General features: G+C 37.2%; 1 protein-coding gene across 5 annotated transcripts in view; it reads right to left on the reverse strand.

The window, feature by feature from the left end:
- The window catches only part of LOC127953786 (nuclear body protein SP140-like protein), a 72484-nt gene extending 59723 nt beyond the window's left edge, over positions 1-12761 (reverse strand). For 4 of the 5 annotated variants that reach the window (XM_052553082.1, XM_052553083.1, XM_052553081.1 and 1 more), the window contains exons 1-2: positions 12649-12761; positions 12281-12444 (exon numbers count right to left, since the gene is read on the reverse strand). In XM_052553082.1, the coding sequence (XP_052409042.1) occupies positions 12281-12444; positions 12649-12655 (171 nt within the window). In that variant the 5' untranslated portion in view covers positions 12656-12761. Of the gene's footprint in view, positions 1-4796; positions 5792-12280; positions 12445-12648 lie in introns of those variants that run through there. The other variant, XM_052553084.1, reaches the window with a different exon arrangement.
- Between the last annotated feature and the right edge of the window lie 222 nt (positions 12762-12983).

Below are 12983 nucleotides of genomic sequence, written 5' to 3' on the forward strand. Positions count from 1 at the left end.
TCAGGGCTGCAGAGAGGAAATGGAATAAATCAAGAAACTCTACCGACCTCAGTGTGTAAAACATCCTACTACGCCCACAAAATTAAAAGCTGTTAAGATGCTCGGACACTCTTCAAAACTTTCTCTTCTCTTCTTAATCCGCCTCCACCACATCCTCCATCGACTCTTACAGCGGACGACTTTGCAGTTTTCTTCACAAATAAGACAAGAAACATCAGTAACCAATTCTCCACACCGCAGACTGAGGATAACTTCACAATGACCGATGCACTCTCTTTCTCCTCCTTCTCTTCACTCTCAGAAATGGACGTTTCCAAACTTCTCCTGTCCAATCATCCTACTGCTTGTCCACTTGATCTGATCCCCACTCACCTCCTTCAAGCGATCTCTTCTTGAGTCATACCTTCGCTAACTCACATTATCAACTCCTCTCTTCACTCTGGAACATTTCCCTCAGCAATTAAGCAGGTTCGGGTAAGCCCACTGCTTAAGAAACCATCTCTAAATCCAGCGCTCCTAGAAAACTACAGACCGGTATACCTTTCTATGTTCCTTGTACAGAACAATCTCCTGGACAGCAACCAATCTGGCTTCAAAAGTGGCCACTCACCTGAGACTACTCTGCTTTCGGTTACTGAAGCCCTGCAACTAGCAAGAGCATCTTCAAAATCCTCATTACTCATCTTACCGGACATGTCTGCTACTTTTGATACCGTTAATCACCAGATTCTCCTGTCCACCCTCAGAAAGATGGGCATCTCTGGAACCGCACTCCTGTGGGTTAAGTCCTACCTCTCCGATAGATCCTTCAGTGTGTCTTGGAGGGGTGATGTTTCTAAGTCACAACAACTTGCTTCTGGGGTTCCTCAAGGCTCAGTACTTGGACCACTTCTCTTCTCCATCTACATGATGTCATTAGGATCTGTCATTCAGAAGCATGGCTTTTCTTATCACTGCTACGCTGATGACACCCAACTCTACTTCTCATTCCAACCAGATGACCCCACGGTAGCTGCTCGCATTTCAGCCTGTCTGAGTGACATTTCTAGCTGGATGAATGACCATCACCTTCAGCTTAACCTTACGAAGACAGAACTCCTGGTGATTCCAGCTAACCCATTGCTTCATCACAACTCCTCTATACAGCTGGGTTCGGCAACCATTACTCCTTCCAGGACAGCCAGAAACCTAGGAGTTGTGATGGATCATCAGTTAAGGTTGCAGATTTGCCTTATACAACAATAGAAAGATTAGACCCTTCCTGTCAGAGCAAGCCACCCAACTTCTTGTCCAAGCTCTTGTTCTCTCCAGACTGGACTATTGTAATGCTCTCCTGGCAGGCCTTCCTGCATGTACTATCAAGTCTCTGCAATTTATCCAGAATTCAGCAGCGAGGGTTGTCTACAATGAGCTAAAAAAGCTTATGTTACTCCTCTCCTCATCAGGTTAAACTGGCTACCAGTAGCTCGTCGCATCAAATTCAAGGTACTAAATACAAGACGACCACTGGCACGGCACCAACATACCTAAACTCACTGGTTAAATCTTATGTGCCCTCCAGAAGTTTGCACTCTGCAAGTGAACAACGCCTTATGGCACGGACCTAAAGAAGTTTAAAATCGCTCTCACAGTCCTGGACTGTGCCCCGCTGGTGGAATGACCTCCCAATCTCAATTCGTACAGCCTAGTCTTTCGCATTTTCAAGAAACATCTAAAGACTCATCTTTTTTTTGCCAGCACTTAACCAACTAATACTAGCACTTTTCCTTCTTTTCTTGTCTTTCATTTAAAAAAAAAAAAAAAAAAAACCTGGCTATGCGATCTGTACTAGACTAACTGAGACTTGTCATGGCACTTGTATACTGTTGTTGTTCTCTTGTTGACCTGACTATTGTTCTCATTTGTAAATCGCTTTGGATAAAAGTGTCTGCTAAATGCTTAAATGTAAATGAAAAATAAAAAGTAGTATTAGATCAAATTATATAATTGGCCAGTGAAGAAAGTCCGTGCCGCTGGAGATGCAGCATGATGTACAGAGGAAATTTTCTTTCGCAGAAATAAGCAAAAGCTAACAAATCATCCACAATCCCTCTCCAAACACGACATTTTGTATCACTTGAATCCGTATTTGTACTCCCACTGTAACAGCTTTTCTCACTGTCCAATGACAGTGCATGTTACATTTACAAGCGAGAGAAGGGTTGGCTCTTCAAATTGAGGCAAAAGTTGATTGCTTGCTCCCTAGTGTGTACTGTCCAATGGCATTTTCTAACTTGATTGACAAATGGATAAAGAAAAGCAATTGTCTAATATATATATATATATATATATATATATATATATATATATATATATATATATATATATATATATATATATATATATATATATATATATATATATATAAAGACAGGTTTGGAAACTAATATGACACAGCAGGGCATGCATACAAAATACTGAATTGCTAAAGTTTGGTTAAAACCTTTGTAGACATATCTTGAATGACAGCACTTCAAAAATACAACAAAGGGAAAGAATATTGCCTTAAATAGTGGTAGTCTTATAATATATTGTACTATGTGTATTGTTTCTGGGGTTTGTTTTTTGTTTTTGTTTTTTTTTGTTTTCATACCTGGCTTTTAATACTTATTAAATGTAAATGAAAACACAACACTTACATTTCAATGTGAATTCCCCCACATAACCTGTCATCCTCCATGTACTTTGAATATAAATTCCATCATCATCTGCTCACATGTGATTCTGGGATATGGCAGGGTGTGAAGTTTAGATGTGAACTTAATTTTATTGGGGAAAAAAGGGTGTATTTGAAATCGGAATTCGAATTACGGCAGCCTTTGTTGTCGGTGGGGTTGTGTTCCTGTAGCTAATTTTACATTATAATAAAAAAATGTGTCATTTAAAAAAAAAAAAAAAAAAAATTATATATATATATATATATATATATATATATATATATATATATATATATATATATATATATATATTTAATTAAAATTAGCCTTATTAAATTAATTGTTAAAACTTTTTTCCTTCTGGTGCCAGAAATGAAAGAATTTTGGTCAATATTTCGATAAATAATGATGACAATAAAACCACCAGTAGATGGCAGCAAGTCCATGTTTTAATAAATTATTTATTGAATCATTCAAATCAAACTATTAGTTAAAAACTGCTGATTCAATTAGAAACAAAACAAGTGAGTCCATCTGAATGGACTGTTGAATCACTGGCTTACTTGATTTGTTCAAAATCTGATTCATTCAAGGAACTAAACACTGTGCTGATTTTCAGAAAAGTGATTTGCTTGTGCAATGATAGGTAAAAATTGATAGCCTGAATGCACTGTAAGTCGCTTTGGATAAAAGCGTCTGCTAAATGCATGAATTTAATTTAATTTTAATTGAATCCTCATACATGGGTATTTTTTTTCATTGCTTGAATTATAAGGGCATTCTAATTGTATTCTAGCAGGCTTCATCGCGCAGTGAATGCTTTTCTCTCAAGACATGTTTTTGTTTTGTTTTTGCAAAGTCTGTCACTCGATAATGTCAGCACTCCTATCATCTCTCAATCCTTCACAGTTACACATACAGCACAATAACCATGTCGGGGAATGTTTTTAACTAAAGGAAATCATACCTTTTCTGTTGTCTTCTTTTTAAAGAACTTCAAAAGTTGAACCTTTTTGCACGAAAAATAACGAAAACAGCTTGTTACAGTACTGAGTTCTGAATTGACAGTTGCCGCTATTTAGTTTGTGAATTATCATAAGTAGAGAATTTGAATTTCATTTGCATGGCAAGTTTTACATGATTCACATTATTAATATAAAGGGAAAGGTAATGGGGGATGGTGGTTGTTTTAGTCATTTTTTTCAACCAGGGGGATGCCATCGACATTTATTGTATAAATACTGTAATAAAATAGACAAAACGTGAGACTATGTATCATATCAAAAGTAGGCTACATTTACATATCAATCATTTTAGTCATATAGCATTCAGATCAGCAGTGAACCATACCAGAGTTCACATGAACTGTACCCCAGACCACCACTTTTAAGAAGACTTGGGTACGGTTCGCAGGTGCGCACCAAAAGTGGTAGTATATATATATACTGTGAAAGTAATAAAGTGCATAGATTTTTTAAAAAAAATTGTATGTAATGTAATATGTATGTAATAATATAAAAACATTTCACAATTACTATTATTATTATTATTATTATTCACTATTTGATGATCAGAGGTGTCAAGTAACGAAGTACAAATACTTCGTTACTGTAGCTACTTAAGTAGAAATTTGGGGTATCTATACTTTACTCGAGTAATTATTTTTCAGCCGACTTTTTACTTCTACTCCTTACATTTTCACGCAAGTATCTGTACTTTCTACTCCTTACATTTAAAAAAATAGCTTCGTTACTGCTATTTCATTTCGGCTTGTTTTCATTCCGGCTTGTCATCATTAAAAATAAAATAAAATAAACCCTATCCAGATAAATCGCGCCATCCGGATGGAGTGAATTGGATTGTGGTTGGATGAGAAGTATAAACATATACCATTCCGACACCCTATTGGTTTGTAGGCGATCCATCGCACCTGGACATGACACAGATCACATCACACTCCAGCAAGGCCAGTTTTTTTTTTTTTTTAACAAAAAATATATTTCTTAAAAGTAGGGTTGGTTATGGAGCTGGTATCCGATCGCCTCAGAGTCAGTTCGCTTAAATTTCATATGAAACCGGTGTTACGGTTTAACTGGTTACCGTGTTATCTGGTGACCAACTTCCTGTTTAGGTCTCCGCTGCAGATGTGCTGGAACGACGGCAGCAGATTCGCCGATTCTGAAAGCACAAACTGACGTGATATTAAGTGCCTAATAAACGCAGACTTGCTCATTGCATGATTTTGATATTCTTGCAGAGATAACAAGTTATAGGTATGATCAACCGTAGCGGCTGAAGTAAGTAGGATAAACAAAAAAATAAAATAAAGTAAATCTGTGAGGGCACGGGCAGGGGCGATTCTAAGATTTTGATTTTAGGGGGGCTCAGCCCCCAATAAGGGTATGATTAAAAAATATTATTTTACTATTAGGGTAGGGTTGTATACTACTAACCTTATTGCAATCCACTATTCCATTGTATTCCCTGTATTTCATATATGGGAGTAGGAGTACTGACTGAGCCATATATAACACTGTAAAAAAAACTAATACAGTTTTTTAGATGTGACCAGTCACTGGAAAATTTTGAATTGGGAATGTAGATTTTTTTTTTTTTTTTTTTTTTTTACAATAAAGACTTCCTGATTCAGTATTAGGACATTCATGTTTATCCTTTGATGATACCACTGCTTTTTCTTATGAAATGTACGTGGAAATTGGCAGAAAATTAAAACAACATAAGGGTTCAATGACTGCAATGAATCTTGGGAACACAGTGGTATTGTGTGTGTGTGTGTGTGTGTGTGAGGCTGTCTGTTCTATTCTCACCTGACTGTTGCTCATTTGCAGACCTACTCCCGCACGAAAAAAAAAATGTTGTATATCCATCTACAATGAAATATAAATTATTATATTATTATTATTATTATTATTATTAATTTTTAGCTTTTTAGCCTTTATAATCAACAATACGGTTGGTTATACATCAAGTCAGCCCCTGAACATTTATTTCATTTCAAATCATTTAACTAACCAGCTAATATTCATTAAGAATATAGACAAAACATGTATTAATGTAATTGTCTATTGGCAATATGTTTAATCTGTTCTATATTTATTTATATTTATTAAAAATAACATCATTATCAATTTGCCACTTTTATAAATCAATTACTTAAAAAAAAAATAAAAAAAAATCACAGATCCCTTTACTCTTACTCTAATATATGTATCATGATACACTAATGATTAATTATTACTTAATACAAAATTATGTTTAATAATAGAAAACAAAATAACTCCACATGATGTTTCTCTCTCTGTGCCATTTAGTACTTTCAGACAATGATGTGTGTCGTTAATAATTTATTTTGCATGGCTGCATAATGTTATGCCGAAATACACAATAATATGTTTTCAATTTCAAAAAGTAAATTAAAATAAATCATGATCGTTTTCTAAAGTATGTTTTCATGGGTGTTAATCGCCTCATTTTTGTTGGAAGAAAAAACATCTGTCACACTGTGATAAAGGCTGAAAGTGAAAGCAGCGAAGACGTACTGGTATTGGATGCGAGAACACACACACCACACGCACACACACACGCGCACACGCACGCACACACACACACACACACACACACACACCTTGTACTCTCTGATGTTCGCTCTGCTCGGCGCCCCTGTGAATTGAAAAACGCGCTGAATCAGGGCCGCGGGAAGTAATTTTGAACAGGGGGTGCTGTGAATTTTTTTTTATTTTCTTTACAAAAAACCTATGAGCCTATAGGCCTGTTTAAAATACATTTAAAAAATATATACATTGAGATTTACTACTTTGTTGTCATATACTACACTTCAGTGCACAGCCAGCCAGGGTCTGAAACACACATACATCAGTTCTCAGATATGCGCAATGCGCTATTAATCTGAAGCAGAAGCAGAATCAGAAATAATAGTTTAAATAATAGTTTAATAATCGAAAAAAAACGAAATAATTACTTTCATTACAATTTCAGATAGCCTATACATACATGCAACTCATTTAGATACAACAAATAATATTACAACAAAATATAATATTAATCAAACTTCACAATAACGCTAAAACAATGCAATCGATTTGGTCAGCTGGCTTGAGTCACTGCACGTTTATGTCACACGGAACTCTATTAACTCCAAAATCTTTTTACGCACACCACAAGGAAATAATCTCTGACTATTTAAGCAATTTGTTTATTGAACAGTTCTCCACATCCATTACGCAAAGAACACACGCACAGTATAAAGCTTTCTGTCTCCATCTCCAACCTTTTTACACAAACCACAAGGAATCTCCGAGACTCCGACTATTTAATATGGCTGGGTAAAAAATAGATTTTTCGATTAATCGTTTTTTAAAATGTGGTCGATTCAAAATCGATTCTCAAAGGCCATGAATCGATTTTTTTTCCCGTATTTATTTCCGCATACATTGAACGTAAGATTAGCGTTAATCTAATTACAAATCTTCTCCACTAGATGTCACCCTCTTATGTGCCTTGTGCGATGTTACCAACGAACCTATCATTCATTCATTCAGTTTAAAGCAGTGGTTCCATTTTCTGCAATGTGCGTCAGTTCATGCTCCCGTTCGCGTCTTACAGACTGCATCTTAAAGCCTCTTATACTTTCTGCGTCCTCGAGTCCGCTATGGACCGCTATGCAGGCTTGATGTAAACATCGCCATCGGAGAGTGTGTACCGAGTCTGAGCAGACAACCGCGCGGACAGGTGCGCGTGGTCAGTTGTCTTCAAAAGCACAATTGCACATGTTCAGGCAGTGTGAAGAATCCCATTGCCAATCGAACCAATCGGGCCGGGCTCGGGCTTGTACGGTAAATGAGCGGTCATGTAATGTTTCGATTAGCGCGAGAAATATGCGAAAATGTATGCTGAGTAGTTGAAACGGAGGCTTGCTTCTGACGATTACGTTTTGGTAGCACCAGCAACTAAAGCAAAGTCTGAGGTTTGGAAAAGTTTTGACCTTGTTTATAATGAGAATAATGAGTGAATAATGACGCACCATCAATGAGCGCAGGAGCGCGCTGAAGACATCTACAGTGGATTCAGTGATTTTCCTCCACATAAACACTTAGGCCTTACCTAATCTTGGTGAGTAAATGTTTTTCAAATAATAACTAAATATTACTTGAGTCTTAAATGCATAATGTAGACAGAGTAGGCTATATAAGCTAATGTTGGCATTATTATTTTATTATGTCAGCTGCTATGGCGAAGCAAATCCGGCAGAGCCTTTATCTTAATTCATTTCGTTATTGCCAAATACCCATCTTAATTTATAATTTATCTTAATTAAATTTTTTAAGAAAGACTTGTTTTTATTGGTGCGTTGGCCTATTTATATGCTAAATGAGCCTATACCTTAGGGCTATTTATAGAGTGCTGAGATGTTACGATGTTACAGAGGACTTATTTCATTTAGCCTATTTGTTCAAACTTCCAAGTGGCCTATTACGTTAGTCATGTATAAATTATGTTAAACTATGTATAAATGACTCATTCCTGACAAAAGGCAAAAGAGCTGTGTGCTGCGTACATTTGAATAATGTCGGGTTGTAAATGGGTTCGGGCTCTCAAAAAGCTGTCAATCAAAATGTACGTGTCGGCTCGGGACATGTCGGGCTTATCTTTTAAGGCCCGATTACATCTCTAATAGAAAAACGAATCGAGAATCGAAATAGAATCGATTTGAGAGCTTGTGAATCGAAATCGAATCGATCTGGAACATCTGAATCGATACCCAGCCCTACTATTTAAACGTTATTTAACAGTTCTCCACAACCATTACACAAAGAACACACGAACGAAATAATACTCTCCATCCCCACCACCTTAAAAAAATACTATAGTGTACTACTTACAATTGCTTGGCTAGTCAAAGCTGATCCCACACTTGTTGCCACAAAAAAATAAAAGTTACAAGCACGTTACAAATATTTTAATAGGCCTACATTTTTTTTTTAATCTCCCTCTCGTCACTAGGGGGTGCTGCAGCACCCCCACTTCCCGCGGCCATGCGCTGAATCCATGCAGACTCAGATCAGGGGAGGAGCCGGAACTTGATGCAGCTTGCCACCGTCTCAAATGAGTTTTTAAAGGGGACTGAAGCGATCACTAATTAATTAATCAAATAATTTTTTAGGGGGGCTGGGCTGAAGCCCCCCTAAAAAGGGCCTAGCGACGCCCCTGGTCATGAATCACAAGATGTTACAGACTATACACACACACACACACACACACTGCACACACATAAAACCTGCAACATCTTGTGATATAATAGTTTTTTTTATTTATCTCTAGTTGTCTGATTGTGTAAATTCTGGCACCATCAAATTATATTATTAAAATAGTGAGAATGTAAATAGTATTTAAGAGTTGAGTCATACACAGACACACACATACATCACTGTCATTTCAACAAGAGATCATTATTTCCAGCTATACAAGACACTATTTACAGAAAATATTATATTGTTATGGCCCTCTTACATCCTGTGATCAAAGACAATGAGAAAATTCTAAAATGATTAATAATATTTGAAAAACTATTTGAAAAGGCTTGAAAATTTTACTTTGGACAACAAATGTACCTGCAATTATAGAATAACCAATAAGCAAAAAAAAAAAAAAAAAAAAAAAAAGTTTACCTGGAGGTGGTTGTGCCACGTAATCATGTGGATTGAATGGATTCAGGTGCAGTTTCTACCACCTGCTGCTCCTGAACACGAACGTCCACTCCAAGTCGCAAGGCATTTCTCTCAAAAACCGACAGCCTTTGAGGGGGTACATGGAAATTGTTCCACGGAAAACGGCTGGGAATGCAACCAACTTTCAGCCGCGAACTTCCTGGAACGTAATCGGCAGCGGTAAAATGCTGACTACAGACATATGTGCTACCTCTCCGAATTACGAAAGTAGACCCTTCCTCTCGTCTAATAGCAACGATCCATTTCTTTTTGTGGTCTTCGTGAAAACTCAAATATGTTTTTTTGTTGTTGTTGTTTAGAATTAGTGCACTGAGGAACGCTACAGCAACACTTACTCCTCGACTCCGCCATTGTAACAGGTGTCCTGACATTTTATCCTACCCTGTCAGATTTTCCTACCCTGGTTTACTGCGCACGCGCACGCGCACATCAATATCGCATCCTTTGTCTCATGCTAAACAAGGATATTTAATGTATCTGCATTACTGTAAGGGTAGGTTTCGGGTTGGGGGGTAGGTGTATACTTTAATAAAAAACGCAATCTAATTGGTAGAAAACAATATTTATTGTTGGTTTCCTGTAGTTGTATCCCTTCTAGCTACAACCGCGAATATAACACATAATTACTGTATTTGCAGTACTGTAAGGGTATGATTAGGGTTGTGGTAGGTGTAGACGTTAATAAACCATAACTTTACAGTAGCACCTGTCCTAACTTTACCCAAGGGGCAAGGAACTCGACCGGAAGTTGAAGTCGGGTGGGGGCTGCCATCTTTTAGCAGAACTTCACTTGCGTTAGCATTCCCATTGACTCCCATTCATTTTGGCGTCACTTTGACAGCGAATAACTTTACATCTGAGGCGTTTAAAGACTCTGTTTGTCCATTATTTATTTCTAAAGATACACGACAATGTATAAAGGGCTCCATTACCTTCTATGTTACATTATGGCCCCATATAAACAGTTTTTGTAAAAAATAGGCTAACGATTGCGTCATAACCACTCGTCTCTCTGTCACATTACCGTACAGACAGGAGGAGAAGCTCGCAGGCAACTAACTTAATATGGCGTACTGGCGTTACATTTTAAAATACTATACAAAATAATGAATCAGAATACTTACTCCTGCTCACTCACGACAAAGAACTCCCCGCTCAAGCTCGCCGTCTCTGCAAGATTAACGATGGCAGTTTGCACGCAAAGCTACTAGAAGATTTACATCTGGGCAGACAGGTTGCTGACGTCATCAAGCTTCGTTTGAGTCTGCGCGTCAGAAACGGAAGTGCTATAAAACGCTAAAACTGGGCTTCATTTGTCTCAATTGAGTTCCAATGGGGTCGCTGTGTCCATTTCTTTTACTGTCTATGACTTTACCCTGCGTTGGCGAACGCCTGAAACACTTATTCTTCTTCTTCTTTAGGGTTTATCGGCAGCTTGCATCCATTATTGTTGCACTACCGCCATCTTCAGGATTTATTTTCCTTTAATATCCATTTACATCATATTCTTCTCATCAGACCTGTTCTTGATAAAAAAAACTAAAATATTTCCTCTGCTTTGTTCATTCTCCTCACTTTGCAGTATTTCCCTCATTCCTGTCCCTATCATTCCAACTTTTCCTAACTCTTCCATCATATTTTTCCTCTGTTCTTCATATTGTTTGCAACTCAACAACACATGCTCTATAGTTTCTGCAACCTGACAACAACCACAAAAACCAGTTGGGTGGTTTCTTATAATGTGTAATGTGCTATTCAGATTACTATGACCTATCCTTAATCTTGTCATAACTATTTCTTCTTTTCTATTCCCTCCCCTATTCTTCACAACCCCTACTTTATTTTGAATAGCATACAAATGTCTCCCTTTAGTTTCCCTGTCCCACTGATTTTGCCATTCTCTAATGGCTTCTTTCCATACTACACTCTTTCCTTCAGACTTTGACAACTTAATATTTACTTCAATATTCTCTTTTTTAACAGCTTGTTTAGCTAACTTGTCCACTCTCTTATTACCCACAATGCCAATATGAGCAGGAATCCACGTCAGTTGAATCTCATAGCATTTTTCCTTCATTCTTGTATACATTATCAATACTGAATACAGTAAATCCTGATGGCTATTAGATATACCAGTCATGAGACTGTATAAAGCTGACACTGAATCACTTCCAATCAAAGCTTTTTTTAATTTTGTTTTCCCCATCCATTCTAATGCTATCATAATAGCGTATAATTCAACTGCATACACACTCAGATCATTTGTCGCTCGTCTGCTTATCTCACCTCTTTGATTAAAAATGTAAACTGCTTTCCTGTTTCTGGATCCTTTGATCCATCTGTATAAATCTGAACATACTCTTTGGCTGGAAACACAAAGCCCGGAAGTGTGAAAAAGGCTAATTGTTATGGTACAATGACGAACAACATGGTATTGCCATAGCAAATGACCCAATACATGGTATTACTATGGTTAAATTCCCAAAAACAATATTATCATACCTGTTATCATAACTGTTAAATGTAAAAAAAAAGAGCCTATTATTATGGGACCCTGTTCAATTTTTTTTTTTATAAACATTGAGATCGCCAAAGTACATGACCCACAACAATGTATTGCTATGGTTAAATGTCCAAGGATAATGTTATGAGTACAATATCTCAAAAAAAAAAAAAAAAAAAATCTGGTACGGATACATTGATTATTTTCTATATATAGGAGTACTATATACTGTCCTTCAGATAGCTCTAGAATGAAGGTAAAAAGCACAGGTTGGGTGAGCGAGAGTGGGCATGTAAAGGTGGGCGTGTTTCTACCTCAAACAGTTTCTCTGGCACCAGATCGTGGTCGCGCAGCTGAGTGAGGAGTCTGTGCGGTTGCTCTATGCACGAGATCTCCGTCTTTTTCCGGTGGAAGAAAAACAGCAACTCTTCATTCGTTAGAAGGTCTAACGGGTCCATTTGGCGCTCTATTGTGCGATCTATGAGCGACATGTAATCATTTTAGCTTATTTTCAACAGCATGCAGATTAATATGCATCAGATACAGTTCTGTTTCCAAACACACTATTATAAAGCAATATCTTACACTCTTGTACCAACTGAATAGGCCAGAAATGTTATGCACGGATTTTTTGCTGAAATTAAACACAACAGTTGCATATTTGACTCGTGCGTAACGTTACCTGTCATCGGAGGAACTGTCTGGAAGAAGTTGTGTATTTCACGACGAGTAGTAAAACAGAAATAGCTCTTTCCAAATGTCCCACCTGTAGCCTGTATAATAAAGTGAGAAGGATGCGGAAGTGGTGTAGAAAAAGCGAGTGTTGACCTGTGACAAGGCTGGATTTTACGGAGCCCCTCTGGTACCACTTTGTCAACAAAAAAAAAAAATATATATATATATATATATATATATATATATATATATATATATAACTAACTCGTGGCCTCAAGATAAGTTAACTCGTGGCCTCAAGATAAGTTAACTCGTGGCCTCAAGATAGTGAAGTGTCTGACA

The sequence above is a fragment of the Carassius gibelio genome, chromosome B3, assembly GCF_023724105.1.
Source record: "Carassius gibelio isolate Cgi1373 ecotype wild population from Czech Republic chromosome B3, carGib1.2-hapl.c, whole genome shotgun sequence".
In the NCBI taxonomy this organism is placed as follows: Eukaryota; Metazoa; Chordata; class Actinopteri; order Cypriniformes; family Cyprinidae; genus Carassius; species Carassius gibelio.